This window comes from Elgaria multicarinata, chromosome 6, assembly GCF_023053635.1.
Source record: "Elgaria multicarinata webbii isolate HBS135686 ecotype San Diego chromosome 6, rElgMul1.1.pri, whole genome shotgun sequence".
NCBI lineage: Eukaryota > Metazoa > Chordata > Lepidosauria > Squamata > Anguidae > Elgaria > Elgaria multicarinata.
In genome coordinates this window covers 10118570-10138150 of record NC_086176.1, presented here as the reverse complement: position 1 = coordinate 10138150, position 19581 = coordinate 10118570, and the positions used below count along the sequence as shown (strand labels likewise).

At 46.3% G+C, this 19581-nt stretch overlaps 1 protein-coding gene across 2 annotated transcripts in view; it reads right to left on the bottom strand.

Moving 5' to 3' along the window:
* The window catches only part of KEL (Kell metallo-endopeptidase (Kell blood group)), a 58621-nt gene that overhangs the window by 9700 nt on the left and 29340 nt on the right, over positions 1–19581 (bottom strand). For both annotated transcript variants that reach the window (XM_063129006.1, XM_063129007.1), the window contains 5 exons: positions 16392–16490; positions 15268–15336; positions 13568–13671; positions 12086–12196; positions 4808–4875 (listed from right to left, as the gene is read on the bottom strand). In XM_063129006.1, the coding sequence (XP_062985076.1) occupies positions 4808–4875; positions 12086–12196; positions 13568–13671; positions 15268–15336; positions 16392–16490 (451 nt within the window). The remainder of the gene's footprint in view (positions 1–4807; positions 4876–12085; positions 12197–13567; positions 13672–15267; positions 15337–16391; positions 16491–19581) is intronic.

The following is a 19581-nucleotide window of genomic DNA, read 5'->3' as shown; positions in this document are numbered from 1 at the left end:
GTAAGATCTTATCTACTGTGATGCCCTGCAATTGCGATGGGGAATTATCCTCCATGCTGTCAACTTCAGGGTTTGTATGTCTGGATGTCTGAGTCTGCCGTTGCTCCGTGTCAGGAGCTTCGGTGTCGATCTGAGTTTGATGTAGTCTCGGTTCGATAGTCGAAGAGCATGGGTGAACCAGGGTTGTCTGGGCCACCAGGGAGCTATCAAAATGCAATCTGATCCATCCATCTGGATCTTTGATAGTACTCGTGTCAGCATTGGAAACGGCGGGAACATATAGAGTAGTGCCCCCTTCCAAGTTCTTGCAAAGGCATCTCCGAGAGAGTTGGCACCCAGGCCCGCTCTGCTGCAGAAACTGGGACAAGCCGAGTTGTCCTTCGTTGCGAAGAGATCGATCGTGGGGAGACCCCAGAACTGAAACAGGTCATCTCTGGTCTCTTTGTCCAACTCCCATTCGTGTGAGGTGCTGAACGATCTGCTCAGGGAGTCTGCGATCGTGTTGTCTGTTCCTGCAACGTGTATGGCTGTCAGGAATATATTTCTCTTTATGCACCAATTCCAGTTTATGCGCATGGCTGAACGGTTTAATGGGTGGGATCTTGTGCCCCCTTGACGGTTTATGTAACACACTACCGTAGTATTGTCGGTAGCGATCAAGACAGTGCAGTTCATTATAATTGTTGTGAAAGCTTTCAGTGCTTTCTCTACAGCCAGCAATTCTAAGTGGCTTATATGCTCCTTGCTTATCGATTCGGGCCATCGACCTTGTATGCGGAGAGAATCGCAGTGGGCTCCCCATCCTAGAAGGGAGGCATCTGTAGTAATTGTTTTGGAAGGCGTTGGTATCTGGAAGGGTACCCCTTCGAGGATGCTCTTGTTCGACATCCACCAAAGGAGGGATGACCGTACCGAGTGTGGTAGCGTTAATCGAGTTCGACGCGCGTCGGTACGGAGATCGAAACGCTTTAGAAACCAGTTCTGGAGGATTCTCATCCGGAGGCGTGCAAACCTTATTACCGCTGTGGTGGCAGACATCAGACCTAACAGTCTCTGCATGGTCCATGCCATAACTTGTGGCCGGTGTAGAATCTCTGTAACGAAGTGGCGTAGTACCGTAGCTCTCGATATTGGGAGATACGCTCGACCGTCTTTCGACGAGAGGGTGACTCCTATGAAGTCTATCTTCCTCTTTGGAGTTAAAGTGGCTTTTTCGTAATTGACCCACAGTCCTAGGCTGTTGAGGACTTCCAACGTTGTGGCTATATTTGCCTCTAATGTGGTTTTGTTGTCCGAAACTAAAAGCCAGTTGTCGATATAAGGGTAGACGGTGATGTTGAGTTGGCAGAGATGTGCGCAGACCACTGCCATGCACTTCGTGAAGACCCTCGGAGCAGTGGTTAACCCAAAGGGTAGAACCATGAATTGGAAATGTCGGTCTCCGAGGGAGAAACGGAGAAAAGGCTGGCTTGATGGGCTGTGAAAATAGGTGTCCTTTAGGTCTATAACAGCGAACCAAACATTTTTGTGAAGTAGCTGTAGGACAGATGTAATCGTGGTCATACGGAATTTTTAGGGGGTGATGTAATTGTTGACATTTCTTAAATCCAATATCGGTCGAAGCCCTCCATCTCTTTTCGGGACAGTAAAGTATCGGGAATAGAACCCGGGGTTTGCTTGATGGGATTGCAAACGGCCAATTGCTCCCTTCTCCAAGAGGGTGCTGATTTCTTGGATGAGGACAGGTGTTGGCGATGTTTTTTGTATTCCCGAAAAGGGAGGGAGGGTGTTGAACTCGATATGGTATCCCTTGCGAATGATTGTGAGGACCCAAAAGTCTGTAGTTATTCGCTCCCATTCCGAAAGGAATGGAAGCAGTCTGTTTCCCGAGATAGGGTGATGGTGCAAAAGGCAGTCAAAGTCGCTGCCTTTCCCCAAAATCCTGTTGACGCTTGGGCTGGTATCTTTGGGGATAAGCACGCTTTCTTTGCATTTGCTGTTGTTGTTGCTGTTGACGTTATGGTCTGTCGTATTGAGGGCATTGTTGATACATGTATGGTTGCTTATTCCATCTACGGGGTCTGTATTGGATGGCAGGAGTTGAGATGCCCATCCTCTTTGCAGTCGTACGAGCCTTGTGTATTGAGTCCAGGGCCTCGTTGGTTTTAGAGTTAAACAACCCCTCACCATCGAAGGGGAGATTCTCTATGCGGGTCTTGGTTTCTTGGCTTAATCCAGCAGATCTGAGCCATGCATGCCTACGGAGAGCAATGAAACCCATCATGGCTTTGGAATCGCAATCGACTTGATGTCGGGCTGTGCTTAGCTGTTGTCTGGCCATAGCTGATGCTTTGGACTGGAACACTCTGGCCAGTTCTCTTTTGTTGTCTGGCAATTAATCGCAAAGCGATCCTACTTTCTCCCATAGAAATAACTGATACCTGGCCATAGTGGCCTGGTAAGTAGCCGCACGTAGTCCCAGCGATGTGGAAGCGTATATTTTCCGACCTAATATATCTAATTTTCTTCCTTCCTTATCTACAGGCGCAGAATGGACCTTTTGCGCCCTGCTTTGTGCTGACTCAACTATTATTGAGTTTGGTTTTGGATGCTGGAACAAGAAGCCCGCATCCTTTTCTTGTATGCGGTACATAGATCCGAGGCGCCTCGAAGTGGGAGCGGTCGACGAGGGAGTTTTCCATGAGAGCTGTGCTGTCTGAAGCAAGGTAGGCGGAAAGGGAATTGCGATGGAAGCATTAGCCTCTGTATGTAACACATCATAAATTGGATCAACAAGTTTCTCGGTCTGCTGTTGCGTTTCCAGGCCGAGTGATTGAACCATCCTAAGGGTGTGTTCAGAAAATCTTCCCGTGTCATCTAAAGGTGATGGTGGATCTTGGGAAGTAACTGCATCCTCAGGGGATGGTATCGAAGGTGTTATTGACACCGACGACGCGGAGTCCGAGTTATAGTTGTCATCGGGGGATGACAGGAGTGCAAGTTGCAGCAACTGGTCTGTTAGTTGAATTGCAGGTACCGGTGCTGTGCTCGGTACCGTGGCCGACGGCTCTTGGTGTCTTTCCAGTTCGGGCAATTGTGGATTAGGTAATGATCTTGCCACTGGCGGAGGGTGTGCGAAGTATTCCTCAGGCTGTGGACGATAACGGTGGCCGTATTCATAAGGGTATGGGCGGTAATAATTCCAGTCAGGATACTCGTAATGTCTCCGAAGAGAAGTCGAGTATTCGGATCCTCTGTCCCACTCCGAACGTGGTGAATGAGAGCATTCTCTAAATGTTGGTGGTCGAGGAGACCGAAATGTAGCAGGCGAAGGGGGTGGTATCGATCCCCTTGGGGATGTGATAATTTCGATTGGGCCCTGTTGTAAGGACAGGGGCCCTTGTTGAATTGAACGTGGCGGTGTGGAGTCCTGTATTTCTCCCTCCGAAATAGACTCTATAGGTCTCGCCGCCGAAGTCGGGCGAGATCTGCTTTGGTTCAGTACCGAAGTGGTCGATATCGAGGGTGTCGGTACGGGCGCCAGCTTCGGTCTGGTTGGTACAGGTGTTGTTTTCGATGTCGAGTGAGTCGTCTTCGACGTTGAGGGTCTTGGTACCGATGCAGTCGGTGGCGAGGGACGTTTTGTTGAAGGACACTTGGAAGCGTCCTTTTTCTTTTTCTTTTTGGCATGGGTTTCAGAGGACTTAGGTGTCCTGGTCTGTTTCGATATTTTCTTGGCCATTGAAACCGCCAAAGATCGACCTGGCGTTAGGGGTATCTCTGCCCTATTTTGCGCCATAGCGGTCTCAGAGATGACAAAGGATTGTATGTCAGAGCTCTGTTCATCAGCCATTTTCTGGCTATGTATCTTCGGATTTTCAGTCGGTTTTAGTCAAGGTGCGTCGGCGGCCTTGAGGGCTTTTCCCCATAAAACTGCTCTTAATTGGTCTGCTCTATTTTTCCGGGTTTGTTTGGTGAACGACATGCAGTGAGGGCAAGATTGAACAATATGGCCCTCTCCTAAACAAAGAACACACAGCGAATGTCCGTCCATTGGTGGTAATTTGCTGTGGCAGCTGACACACTTTCTGAATGGCGCCTTAATGGCCATACGCCCTAGACCGTGAGTGACCGAGATCGCTGAGGTAACAACACTAACTATATATATATATATTAAAAATTATCTTTTTTTTAGATTAAGGAAAAAGAAGACATTTAAGAGACGGGAGGTGAGAAAAACGAGAAGAAAGAGGGTAAGATATAGAATATTTTTACAAAAACGCTAAGGAGGTTGATTCGTGCGTCTAGTCACAATGGCGGACGATGAAGAACTGGCCTTTGGGCAGGAACCACGTGCACATGCGCAGTAGCGTTGGGGGTGGTTCCCGCCTAAAACGTTATACTAAGCTATTGGAGGTTCCGATTCAGGTCTCAGCGCGGGCGCAGAGCCCATATGTGTGATGCATAGAGACCACGAAGAAGAATTTGGATGGCTTCAAAAGGGGGTTGGATAAATTCCTGGAGACGAAGGCTCTCAATGGCTACTAGCCCTGATGGTTGTGTGCTATCTCTAGTATTCGAGGCAGTAAGCCTGTGTGCCCCAATTGCTGGGGAACATGGGTGGGAGGGTGCTGTTGGAACATGTCCTGCCTTGTTGGTCCCTTGCCGATGGCTGGTTGGCCACTGGGTGAAGAGTGCTGGACTAGATGGACCCTTGGTCTGATCCAGCATCAGGGCACTTCTCATGCTCTTAAGTGCAAGCAACAGAAGGCCCAGCAGATTACCCACAATGCCTCACAGTACGTACCGTAATCATACAAGGAGTGCAGCAGCTCATGCGCCATGAAAACTCCCATTGCTCCAAAATTCACAGCACTGAAAAAAACACAAGACGAGGTCTTAGAAACCTGCACAGTCTACAGATTATGGGAGTCTCTTTGTGGGAAGCCTACAAAACATCAGCAAGGAGCTGCATCATTTATTTTCCTGTGGACATTTTTTTTATTGTAAATTTTAAAAAAAACACCAAATCATTAAAAAAGGGGGGAAATTAAGATAAATTGTATGTGTATTTGTGCGTTTGTTTATCTTATATTTTCTTTTCTTTATTATTTTTATTTTTATTCTATTATTATTATTATTATTATTATTATTATTATTTCTTTATATATATATATATAGTGTAACTAAAGCCATTAAAAATACCAATTTTAATTGGCTACTGCATTTCAGAAAAAGTGAATTATACATAAACTTCAATAAAAGCAGACCATATGTGTATCCATTCTGAGTAGCGCCTGTATACCACCTATTTGCATATTGACAGTGTTATTATTATTATTATTATTATTATTATTATTATTTATTTATATAGCACCATCAGTGTACATGGTGCTGTACAAAGTAAAACAATAAAATAGCAAAACCCTGCCGCATAGGCTTACATTCTAATAGAATCATAATAAAACAATAAGAAGGGGAAGAGAATGCACCAAACAGGCACAGGGTAGAGTAAAACTAACAGTATAAATGTAAGATCAAAATCAAGTTTTAAAAGCTTTAGAAAAAAGAAAAGTTTTTAGCTGAGCTTTAAAAACTGCGATTGAACTTGTAGTTCTCAAATGTTCTGGAAGAGCGTTCCAGGCGTAAGGGGCAGCGGAAGAAAATGGACGAAGCCGAGCAAGGGAAGTAAAGACCCTTGGGCAGGTAAGAAACATAGCATCAGAGGAGCGAAGAGCACGAGCGAGACAATAGTGTGAGATGAGAGAGGAAAGATAGGAAGGAGCTAGACTGTGAAAAGCTTTGTAGGTCAACAGGAAAAGTTTATATTGGATTCTGAGGTGAATTGGAAGCCAATGAAGAGATTTCAGAAGTGGAGTAACATGGTCAGAGCGGTGAGCCAAGAAGATGATCTTAGCAGCAGAGTGGTGAACAGAAACCAGCGAACTGATGTGAGAAGAAGGAAGGCCAGTGAGAAGAAGGTTGCAGTAGTCCAACCTGGTGTTGTTAGGTTCTTTCCTGTGAACTTAGTGGGCGGGTTTGGACGATCACAGCGAAGGAAGTAGCTCTCATATTGTTATTCCCCACACGGCAAGGCGGGTCGGCGGGTCGTCCAACCATGGTGTGCGGCGGGGGTACCCACCCTACAACCTCAACTGAACATCGTAGGTTGAAGGGTGGGTACAACCTCCCCACCACCCTTGCTGTGGGTTCAATGACATGCCAAGCTGTGCGGGGAATAAATCAAATGGCAGTCAAACGTGCAGCCACAATGGCTGCTTCCCTTGCTGCAATTGCCCAAACCCAGTCATAGAATCATAGAATCATAGAATAGCAGAGTTGGAAGGGGCCTACAAGGCCATCGAGTCCAACCCCCTGCTCAATGCAGGAATCCACCCTAAAGCATCCCTGACAGATGGTTGTCCAGCTGCCTCTTGAAGGCCTCTAGTGTGGGAGAGCCCACAACCTCCCTAGGTAGCTGATTCCACTGTCGCACTGCTCTAACAGTCAGGAAGTTTTTCCTGATGTCCAGCCGGAATCTGGCTTCCTTTAACTTGAGCCCGTTATTCCGTGTCCTGCACTCTGGGAGAATCGAGAAGAGATCCTGGCCCTCCTCTGTGTGACAACCTTTTAAGTATTTGAAGAGTGCTATCATGTCTCCCCTCAATCTTCTCTTCTCCAGGCTAAACATGCCCAGTTCTTTCAGGGCGTTACTAGACGAGGCTCTAGCGCGCGTTACCTTCCGCAGCCACGTCGAGGCTTCCAGATGACGTTCACGAGGATCCGCCGTTATCCCGCGGTGAAGCCTCTTTCTCCCGACTTTAAAAAAGTGAGTTGTAGTGCGCCTTTTCCTGCTGTCCCGCGGTAATTTGGAGTACGTGTGGGAGGATGTGAGGTCACTGCGGTCGGCACTGGTCAGGAAAAGGCGTGCTAAGGGGGAGTGGTCAGCGGCTTCGGTCAAGCCGCCTCCGCCATTTGCGCGCAGTCCGGCAGCTGGGGCAGCGCGGCGGAGCGGCTTTTTTTTTTTATTTCCCCAGTGACAGTTTGCGCAGGAACGGAGGACCGGAAAAGTGGCTGGTGACTCCTTGCGGTGGGCAGCTACCGTGGCCGCATAATGGCGGTGCTGTACGCTGCCTGTTAGTGTGGGTACCAGGCTGGCAGAGGGCAGAGCTGTTTGTGGGCTGCTGCCATGGCTACGGCCAGATGTGGGTTGGCTCCTTGGGATGGGGCACAGGGCACAGAGGCGGTCATCGCCGCCGACACCTCAGAGGCATGATGGGAGATGTAGGCACAGAGTGGCCATGCAGACGATTGACCTCGGGTCATATGACACCCGCCACGACCCCCATCAGGAAGTGAGCGCATCAATGTTGACCCTCAACAGCACCAGCAGCACTTCAGCTGGCACTGGCACTGCCGCCGCTGCCGCCGCCAGGGCCGGCGGCGGCATCGCTGACGGCTGCGCAAGTTTGCGGTCTTTCGGACGTGCGCAAACCGTGCAGCGAGCGAAAAAAAAAGCCGCGGCAATCAGGCCGGTGTGGCTGCGCAACCGTGCTCGCGGCGGCAGCAGCACAACCGGCGCAAACTTCCGCCATAAATCGAAGGCAGGTGTGGATGATGAGGCGTCACGGCTGAACGGGAAAAGCCGCTTTCACCGCTCCTCAACGACGGAACACCCGGTAGGTCTAGCAACGCCCTCAGTCTCTCTTCATAGGGCTTTGTTTCTAGACCTCTGATCATCCTCGTTGCCCTCTTCTGAACACGCTCCAGCTTGTCTGCGTCCTTCTTGAATTGTGGAGCCCAGAACTGGACGCAATACTCTAGATGAGGCCTAACCAGGGCCGAATAGAGAGGAACCAGTACCTCACGTGATTTGGAAGCTATACTTCTATTAATGCAGCCCAAAATAGCATTTGCCTTTCTTGCAGCCATATCGCACTGTTGGCTCATATTCAGCTTGTGATCTACAACAATTCCAAGATCTTTCTCGTTTGTAGTATTGCTGAGCCAAGTGTCCCCCATCTTGTAACTGTGCATTTGGTTTCTATTCCCTAAATGTAGAACTTGGCATTTATCCCTATTAAATTTCATTCTGTTGTTTTCAGCCCAGCACTCCAGCCTATCAAGATCACTTTGAAGTTTGTTTCTGTCTTCCAGGGTATTAGCTATCCCACCCAATTTGGTGTCATCTGCAAATTTGATCAGCGTTCCCTGCACCTCCTCGTCCAAATCATTAATAAAAATGTTGAAGAGCACTGGGCCCAGGACTGAGCCCTGCGGCACCCCACTCGTTGCCTCTCCCCAGTTTGAGAAGGTTCCATTGATAAGTACTCTTTGAGTCCGATTCTGTAGCCAACTGTGGATCCACCTAATAGTTGTTCCATCTAGCCCACTTTTAGCTAGTTTGTTAATCAGAATGTCATGTGGTACTTTGTCAAAAGCTTTGCTGAAGTCAAGATATATGACATCCACAGCATTCCCACAGTCCACAAGGGAGGTTATCCTATCAAAAAATGAGATCAAATTAGTCTGACAGGATTTGTTCCTGACAAATCCATGTTGGCTTCTAGTAATCACTGCATTGATTTCAAGGTGTTTACAGATTGACTTCTTTATAATCTGCTCCAGAATTTTCCCAGGGATGGATGTCAGGCTGACTGGTCTGTAGTTCCCAGGTTCCTCCTTTTTGCCCTTTTTGAAGATAGGGACAACGTTAGCCCTCCTCCAGTCGTCCGGCACCTCACCCGTCTTCCATGATTTTGCAAAGATAATAGACAAAGGTTCTGAGAGTTCTTCTGCTAGCTCCTTCATTACTCTTGGATGCAGTTCATCGGGCCCTGGGGATTTGAACTCATTCAAGGAAATTAGGTGTTCTTTGACCATTTGTTTATCAATCTCAAACTGCAATCCTGCCCCCTCAACTTCTGCTTCACTTTTTCCAGGGGGGTCATAGATCCGCTTTTGGGAGAAGACCGAGGCAAAGTAGGAATTGAGCACTTCAGCCTTTTGTTTGTCATCTGTTATCAATTTGCCATCCTCATTAAGCAGTTGAACCACCATTTCTTTCCTCTGTCTTTTACTACTCACGTATCTGAAGAAAGCCTTTTTATTGCTTTTAGCATCCCTCGCTAATCTCAGCTCATTCACAGCTTTAGCCTTCCTGACGCCATTTCGGCACTTCTGCGCCACTTGTCTGTACTCTTCTTTTGTAGCCTGGCCTTCCTTCCACTTCCTATATGTATCCCTTTTTGTTTTCAGTTCATCAATAAGCTTTTTGTGGAGCCACATTGGTTTCCTCTGTTGTCTTCTATCTTTTCTCCTTGTTGGAATTGTTTGTAACTGTGCCTTTAAAATTTCATTTTTTAGATACTCCCACCCATCCTGCACTCCTTTTCTTTTTAGGCTCCCTTGCCACGGGACCTTACTTATTATAGTTCTGAGTTTATTAAAATCAGCTTTCCTAAAATCCAGAGTACGTGTATGGCTACGCTCGACTTTTGTCTCCTTCATAATCAAGAATTCAAGTATGACATGGTCACTTTCCCCCAGAGTTCCCGTAACTGCCACTTTATCCACTAAGTCATCCCTATTGGTCAATAACAAGTCAAGGATTGCTGACCCTCTAGTTCCTTCCACCACTTTCTGTAGGAGAAAGTTATCACCCATACATGTCAGGAATTTCTTGGAAGGGCCGCTTTTGGCAGTAATGGTCTCCCAACAGATATCAGGGTAATTGAAGTCCCCCATCACTACTACATCACACTTCCTTGAAACACTGGCAATTTGTTTCTCAAAAGTTTCGTCCTCGTCTTCTCCTTGATTGGGTGGTCGGTAGTAGACTCCGATTATCATATTCTTTTTATTCCTAGCCCCATTTATTTTAATCCAGACGCTCTCGACGGGGCTCCCAATCTCATCTGCCTGTATTTCTGTGCAGGGATAGGTATTTTTAACATATAGTGCAACTCCACCTCCCTTTCTATTTCTTCTGTTCTTTTTGAACAAGTTATATCCTTCAATTGCTATATTCCAGTCATGGGAGTCATCCCACCAAGTTTCAGTTATACCTATCAAGTCGTATTTGCCTTCATGTAATAAGAGTTCAAGTTCATTCTGTTTGTTTCCCATGCTCTGGGCATTAGTATATAGACATCGAAGACCATGTGTTTTATAGTCTGGCTTTGTTCCTACCTTGTTGCAGACACTATTTTGGGACTCTGTTGGAGCTGTTCTCTGTACTGTGGTGCATTGGCCTTCATCCATTGTTGCCTCAAAATTTACGTCTCCCACCCCCACAAGATTCAGTTTAAAGCCCTCCTGATGAAGTTCTTCATGCTGTGGCCAAACTCATTCTTTCCAGCCCTTGTGAGGTGCAACCCATCCCTTGCCAGCAGTCCATGTTCCAAGTAGCGTAGCCCGTGGTCCCAGAATCCAAAACTCTCACGACGGCACCACTTTCGAAGCCAGTCGTTCATCCGGAGTATTTTTCTTTCCCTTTCTAATCCTCTTCCAAGAACCGGGAGGATGGATGAGAAAACTACCTGGGCCCCAAAGTTCTTCAGTTTCCTTCCCAGAACTTCAAAGTCTGAAATGATTTCTTTGTAGCTCTGCTTGGCGACATCATTTGTTCCCACATGGATGAGAAGAAAGGGGTATGTGTCCGTGGGCTTTATGAGCTTCGGTAACCCTTCAGTCACATCTCTAATCTGTGCTCCAGGGAGACAGCACACCTGGCGAGTCCATGGGTCTTCACGACATACTTGGGTTTCAATCCCACGCAGCAGGGAGTCTCCTACAATGACTACTCTTCGCTTCTTCTTGGTTGACCTACCTTCTGTCTCTTGGTCACTGTTGCATGGTGCCTCCTGTACTTCTTCCTCTGCAAACTGTCCTTCAGTCTCATTCTCCAGAAGCTGAAAGCGGTTGCTTAACTGCAATGGCTCCACCGGTGCAGAACGCCCTCTAATTCCTCTTCTAACTGTCACTCTTTTCCAGGGAGTTTCCTCTTCATTGGCTTTCCTCCCCTCAGCATACTCCACTTCTGCTTCAGCTGGCTGTTGTTCTTCAATCTCATGTGCTTCTTGTTGCTGTTGCAGTTCCACCGTTCGGTCTAAGAACTCCTCGACTTCTCTTATTCCTTGGAGGGTGGACACTCGCTGCTCAAGTCCCCTCACTTTTTCTTCCAAAAGTGCCACCAGCTTGCACTTGTTGCAGGTATACGCCATGTTGAGCTCAGGCAGAAACACGAACATTGCACACCCTTTGCAGGTCACTACCTCTAGGGACTCCTTTCCATCCATAATGTCGATTTCTGCTTTTGTTTTTCCCCTTTTTGATTATAGTAGAATTGCCTTTGCTTTGTTGTGTCCTCTCTGAAGGTACACAACTATATGAGGATGTCTTAAGGGAAAGTAATCTTTTGGGGGCTTTTTTGCTTTTGTTTGGTGGTGGTTTTGTGGGTTTTTTTTTTTTCTCTTTATGCTTTTCTATTTTCCCCCACCTCTTTTTTATTTTTATTTTATTTATTTATTTTTATTATTATTATTATTTTTTAGAGGCCTCCCCCTTGGCCTCCCCTGCCGAACTCCCCCTGCCAAACTCCTGTTTGCTCTTCCTGTTCGCTCGCTCCCTGGGAATCTGGCTTACTTTTCTAGCTCCTCCTTGAGCTGGGCCAGCTGCTCTTCCCTGCTTCTGCTTAGCTCCAAGTCAGCAACCAGAATTTTTAAGTAAGGCTAGAGAGAGATCAGAGTTTCTGAGAACACTGAACGTGGTAAGCTAGAACTGTCACTGCTCGTCCCGTACGTGCCCGATTTTTTTCTACCCCAATGGCGTCAGCAACGTAGTGCCTGCATGCACCACAACCCTCCCAGACACCCCTCTAGGCAACTACCAAGGCCCCCTGCCCGCCCTGATTTAATTTTTTAAAAAATAATGATTGTTTTGTTTCATCTTTGGCTGTTCCAAATGTGCCCGTGGGTTCAAAAAGAAGCCCAAACTGCTTCAGCACTTTTTGTAATGCTGTTTTTGCAATCTATTAAAGTGAACCTGTGACCATTCTATCGGCGGCTTCGACCTCCTTCCTTACCTGGGAAACTCCGTATGGAAGAAAGGGCTGCGGAACATTCCGGCAGGGAAAACGACAGCATGGCGCCTCAGAGAGTAGTATGAATGTACAGACCAAGGGGCTACTTCCCAACTAGAACAGAGAAATGTAGAAAGATGATGGCAAAAGAAGGGATTACTTTGGCCTATACTGCTTATACCTCCATTTCCTCCTCTATGCCTAACTGAATGGGTCTCTAAATGTTGGTGGTCGAGGAGACCGAAATGTAGCAGGCGAAGGGGGTGGTATCGATCCCCTTGGGGATGTGATAATTTCGATTGGGCCCTGTTGTAAGGACAGGGGCCCTTGTTGAATTGAACGTGGCGGTGTGGAGTCCTGTATTTCTCCCTCCGAAATAGACTCTTTGTAGTAATACTAACTGAAATATGAAATGATGAGTTGCATGTATGAATGACCCATCATATATGAATGACCCATCACAGACAGTTTTCATATCAAAGTCACCTCAAATGCAATTTTCTTTCACTAGAGTCAGTTCTCACATTCAGCTGCCAATTAGCAAGTGTTGAGTAATCAAGTAATGCACAAGCATGTATGAACCAGGGATATGAATTTTATGAATTTCTCCTGATATGAATGTCTTCACAACTTCACAACTTTTGGATTTCAGAATAACCTGATTTTGTTTCTGAGGTGGCCATCGGCAATGCTTCCGTTTAAAATAATAACAACAATAATTCTGGGCTTTGTTTAGACTGTAGCACATGGAGTTGTCTAGTTTTCGGCCTGCATCTTTTTCTTTCCCCACCCCTCTAGAGGTTGCTGATACACACTGGTAGATACTATGTATGCACATTGATTAAATGAGAATGCAAAAACAAATCTTGCCTCCATCATAGGCATGCACAGCACATTTCATTAGGGTGTGGCACCCAGGACATTTTATTAATTAATTTATTTTAAAAGGCAAACATTTATTGAATACTCGTTATTTTTATTCATTTATTTATTAAACACTGTTCCATTGATGCCCTACCCCACGTTCAGATTCCCTGACCACAGGAGGGCCATTGCAGGTGAAGGAGGGGCGGGGGAATGAGGAGACATTGGTGGCCAGAGGAGGGTCTTAAGAGGCGAGATTAGCCTTCGGGTCCTCTCCTCCTGGCCTCTTTGAAATGTGGCTCCCAGCAAAGAGACATTATTGCTTGTGACATTAGGGTGTGCCTGGGCACACCCAGCACACCCCTTCAGCACGCCTATGACCTCAATCTCATATACATGCTAGCGTGCATCAGCATTCTGTAAGGGAGGGGAAAAAGATGTCTGAAATCAATTCTAGGAATTCTCCAAGTTACACGGGAAGGCAGACAGAGTGGAACACAGGGCAAAATGAACCCATGAAACCATGCACAGAGTGGAATGGTGGGAATTTGCCTGCCACTAGCATGAACCACAGTCTGTCTTGCATTCACATGCCTCCTTCACCCTAGAGCAAAAACATACTTGTCCTGTAGATGAGGATTAACAAGTCTCAGCAAGAACCTCTTCCGCAGAGACCTCAGGCAAGCAACCACATTGTGGAAAAAATTATCTTCATCAATCTCCAGCTGAAGAAAGAATCAGGCAATGAGGTTAGGAGTAGAAAGAAGGAGCAGAGGAACGAATAAGATGCGCACAGGGTATTTTGGCAAGGGCAATAAACGTGTGTCTCTTTTTGGTTTCTGACTGCAATGATTTCAGGCCTTGGTTCTGCCAAACTATGTATGAATCACTCTTCGGGGTTTCCTTCATCAGTACCATCATTCCCTTACGATTTGTACCTTTCACCAGTAAGTGCATTAATATTTGGTTCTGTAAAGAACTCCATTTAAAAACAATATTTTGTTGAGTGAGAGTCTAATTACACATTCCATTCAACATGGAATGTGCAGTGTGTGGCTTTCTTAACATCATAGTAAGTGCACACACCCTAATTTCCATTGGGTCCGCAGTGCAAGATGACGGGAGTTTTAACCCTTCCCTTCCCAGCTGCAGCTTAGGCAACCTCCCAACTTCCAATGCCGGATGATTTTCATTGGGATCATTGGTTGAGGAGGGAAGGATTAAATCTCCGTTCCTCACTGCTGTGCCCTGATAAAAATTAGGGGCCCTGTGCTTACTATCTATCTATATAAAACGCTTAGGTATGTTTCCGTACAGGCTTCAGCTGATACAGGTTGCTAAGCAACAGTAACAACGTGCAACGTCAGCTGATACAGGTTGCTAAGCCCCTCACCTGACTCCTCTGGGCTTTCCAAGGTAATCATACTCCCCTTTCTGCCTCTTCGCTCCCCCCCCACAAAGGGGGCAGCGCTACGGTCCAGAGCATGAGCGAGGTGGGAGGCCTCTCTGGCCTGTTACGAGCTGAGGCCCCGGCCTAATCTCATGCGAGCTGGGCGGGCGGCCCAAGGCTGACAGAAACCCTGGGGAGAGAGTCCGGATCATGAGCGAGGCACGGCTGGGGCCCTTGGTGGCCGGGTGGGAGGCCGCTCGCCTGCTGTGAGCCCCGGCCCCGGCCTAACCTCATGCAAGCTGCGTGGGTGGCCCAAGGCTGACAGGAACCCCGGGGAGAGGGGGACACCTGCTCCCCTTCCCCCAAACCTCCCTGCCCCCCAGGTCTGCCAGACGGTGCTGTATCGGTGGCCTCCAAGCAGCCCGCGCCCCCGCGATGATATGTAATTAATAAACTTTAAGATATGCTACAACGGCGTATGTTACGCCGGGTACAGCTAGTTACGTAAAAAGCAGCAACCAACGCCCCACCCAACCACCCTGCATGCTATGCATTTAATGTAACATGTGGTTGGGCCCAGAGTACTTCGTTGCTGTTTCATGGACTTTTGCCTCCTCTTTGTTTGTATTGTTTTATCATTTGATTCATGGGGTGCTGTTCTATATATTGCTAAAAAAAATTGGAAATTTATAATAATAGATTTTCAATAAATTTGTAACCCACCTGAAACTGAAATAAATAAATGTAAGGGCAGTAGCTGTATCTCATGACAATCAAGTAACTTTGGCATCCAAGAGATGGCATGGGAAGGTCAATGCTGGATTCAAATGTTAGTACTAGCGGGGCATGAGATGGAGACTTCCTGGACCATAAGAACCACCCCTTAGTAAACAATACAAGTCATATGAGAAGTGATGTTTAATTAACCCACCTCGTCATCCACTTCATCTGCTTGGAGGATGTTCTCTGGGTAGCCAATCTCTACCCGGAGATGATAAATCTAAACATTAAAAAAAAATAGATATCAAGAGGACAGGGTTTTGTTTTGCATTTGGTTTTTTGCTTTGACTATCTCTGGAATCTGTGGAGTTATGAATGCAAACAGGACTATTGAATTAGGGAAACAAGCACTTTCCTCATAAGATCCAAATATGAGTGTTTTACTCACAGAGGTGGGTTATGCAAGGTCTCTAGCATGTAGACCACTGTCAAGGGCTAAGAGGCTTGAACCAGGGACCTCACGGTCCATGGTTGGGACTTAGCCTGGTGAACTATTTAGGACTGTGTGGTCTCAACATGGCTTGGGACCGCAATACCTGATGGAACGCCTCTCCCGACATGAACCTACCCGTACACTGCGCTCAACATCTAACGTCCTCCTCTGAGTGCCTACTCAGAGGGAAGCTCAGAGGATGGCAACAAGGGAGAGGGCCTTTTCGGTGGTGGTGCCCCCCCCCCCGACTATGGAATGATCTCCCCGATGAGGCTCGCCTGGCGCCAACACTGTTATCTTCTCAGCGCCAGGTCAAGACTTTCCTCTTCTCCCAGGCATTTAACACCATTTAACAACGCTACGTTTGTTTTTTAACGGACCCCCAGAACTGTTGTTTTTAAATGGATACTGTCGTTTTTATACTGTTGTTCCTATGTTTTAAATTTTGTATACTTTTCATGTTTACTGTTTTTAACTTCTGTAAACCGCCCAGAGAGCTTCGGCTATGGGGCGGTATATAAATGTCACAAATAAATGAATGAAATAAAAGCCTTCTTTAGTTTGTGAAGGAAAAGGAGTATGAAACATCAACCTGTGTGACTGGCAGACAGTACGAAACTTCTGGACTTGTGAGGCCTGGTGTAAATACTAGGAACCCTATCAGCCCTATGACTTGTCAGTAAAGCAGCACTTTCTGCTTGCTACACTCCAGGTTTCATTCCAGTCATAACCACTAGCTTGAGGAGCGTGCACTGGAGAATACACTCTCTGGATTTAGATCCTGGTTGAGTTCTCCATACCCATATCCTAATGCTGATAAGCACCCCAACACACATACATACTTTCTCCTTGGCCTCTTGGCGGGACTGGTAGCCCATCCACTCCACGCGATCCAGATGGCTGTGGATGGCATCTCGGATCGCAGAGAATATCTGCTCAGCCTGGTCAGGGAAAGGAGAGAGTTCCTCAGAATTAAGGAAACACCATGGCTGCACGTGGACATGATGCGAAATCACAGTTTAGTGTTATATGAATGAACTTTCGACTTGTGCGCTCCCCTTTCCTCTCCTCCCTTCCCCCATCTCAGCTTGTCGTTATATGCGAACCTGGACAAACTGTGGTTAATCTTAAACATGGGAACCAATCCAAATTCAAAAGGTTGTTTCTGATCCTGGCTAGCTGCCATAAATCAAAGTTAACCTTAACCTCAGGTCCAGGTTCGCGCCTAATAAACTGTGGTTAGTTGAAAATAAAAGCAGAAGCGCCAGACAAAAGGCGTGGTGGAACACAGGAACTCAAGGCTCATGCACATAACCCTGAACTATGATTTAGCATTACATCTAAACCAAGCCATAGCTGCTTCCATAGAAATGTAGTGTCCAGTCATCATCTGGCATGAGGAACAAGGGGAGTAAAACCAGTTTTTTGAGCTCTAACAGAACTCATCAATTCAATGCAGTTCAACCATTCCAACGTATGGAAATTTGGGGAGTTTAGAACAATATTCTGTCATGCAACCCCACCCCAAATCTACAATCTGAAGTAGTTCAGTCCAGGCACAGGTTTGTCACCTCAGTGAGCACTAGATCTCACTTTCATTGTGATAATTTGCAAGTGAATATGTACATAAATGTAGAGACATTTAATTACCCATTGAGTAATATCAATGGTGACCATCATTGTTGGATGGAAAAAATACAGTTGATGGGAAATAAGGAGGAATTGCATGAAAAATAGACTTCCATCTTGTAAGTTAGTACAATCAATTTCAAATACAATGTCTTTAAGGTATTTATATAGCTCCATTCATAATATTTACCCCAGAGAAGTTAATGTTTGTGATCTGATCTTTCTCAGAAAATTATCTTTGATAATCACTCCAACAAGGAGAAAAGATAGAAGACAACAGAGGAAACCAATGTGGCTCCACAAAAAGCTTAGAGATGACCTGAAAACAAAAAGGGATACATCTAGGAAGTGGAAGGAAGGCCAGGCTACAAAAGAAGAGTACAGACAGGTGGCGCAGAAGTGCCGAAATGGTGTCAGGAAGGCTAAAGCTCAGAATGAGCTGAGGTTAGCGAGGGATGCTAAAAGAAATAAAAAGGCTTTCTTCAGATACGTGAGTAGTAAAAGACAGAGGAAAGAAATGGTGGTTCAACTGCTTAATGAGGATGGCAAATTGATAACAGACGACAAAGAAAAGGCTGAGGTGCTCAATTCCTACTTTGCCTCAGTCTTTTCCCAAAAGCGGGTCTATGACCCCCCTGGAAAAAGTGAAGCAGAAGTTGAAGGGGCAGGATTGCAGTTTGAGATTGATAAACAAATGGTCAAAGAACACCTAATTTCCTTGAATGAGTTTAAATCTCCAGGGCCCAATGAACTGCATCCTAGAGTAATGAAGGAGCTAGAGTAATGAAGGAGCGGAAGAACTCTCAGAACCACTGCCTATTATCTTTGCAAAATCATGGAAGACAGGTGAGGTGCCGGACGACTGGAGGAGGGCTAACGTTGTCCCTATCTTCAAAAAGAGCAAAAAGGAGGAACCTGGGAACTACAGACCAGTCAGTCTGACATCCATCCTTGGGAAAATTCTGGAGCAGATTATAAAGAAGTCAATCTGTAAACACCTTGAAATCAATGCGGTGATCACTAGAAGCCAACATGGATTTGTCAGGAACAAATCCTGTCAGACTAATTTGATCTCATTTTTTGATAGGATAACCTCCCTTGTGGATTGTGGGAATGCTGTGGATGCCATATATCTTGACTTCAGCAAAGCTTTTGACAAAGTGCCCCATGATATTCTGATTAACAAACTAGCTAAAAGTGGGCTAGATGGAACAACTATTAGGTGGATTCACAGTTGGCTACAGAATCAGACTCAAAGAGTACTTATCAGTGGAACCTTCTCAAACTGGGGAGAGGCAACGAGTGGGGTACCGCAGGGCTCAGTCCTGGGCCCAGTGATCTTCAACATTTTTATTAATGATTTGGACGAGGAGGTGCAGGGAACGCTTATCAAATTTGCAGAGGACACCAAATTGGGCAGGATAGCTAATACCCTGGAAGACAGAAACAAACTTCAAAGTGATCTTGATAGGCTGGAGTGCTGGGCTGAAAACAACAGGATGAAATTTAATAGGGATAAATGCCAAGTTCTGCATTTAGGAAATAGAAACCAAATGCAGTTACAAGATGGGGGATACTTGGCTCAGCAATACTACAAACGAGAAGGATCTTGGAATTGTTGTAGATCGCAAGCTGAATATGAGCCAACAGTGCGATATGGCTGCAAGGCAAATGCTATTTTGGGCTGCATTGATAGAAGTATAGCTTCCAAATCACATGAGGTACTGGTTCCTCTCTATTCGGCCCTGGTTAGGCCTCATCTAGAGTATTGCGTCCAGTTCTGGGCTCCACAATTCAAGAAGGATGCGGACAAGCTGGAGCGTGTTCAGAGGAGGGCAACCAGGATGATCAGGGGTCTGGAAACAAAGCCCTATGAAGAGAGACTGAAAGAACTGGGCCTGTTTAGCCTGGAGAAGAGAAGATTGAGGGGACGCATGAGAGCACTCTTCAAATACTTAAAAGGTTGTCACACAGAGGAGGGCCAGGATCTCTTCTCGATCCTCCCAGAGTGCAGAACATGGAATAACGGGCTCAAGTTAAAGGAAGCCAGATTCCAGCTGGACATCAGAAAAAACTTCCTGACTGTTAGAGCAGTACGACAATGGAATCAGTTGCCTGATGAGGTTGTGGGCTCTCCCACACTAGAGGCCTTCAAGAGGCAGCTGGACAACCATCTGTCAGGGATGCTTTAGGGTGGATTCCTGCACTGAGCAGGGGGTTGGACTCGATGGCCTTGTAGGCCCCTTCCAACTCTGCTATTCTATGATTCTATAAATTGTTTTTGGCCAGATAACCAACCATTGGTTAAAAAACTCCCTCCACACAACACGATAACCCATGGTAGGTTAAATAACGAACCATCAATTATTAAAATCACCATGGGCTATCATGTTGTCTGAACCC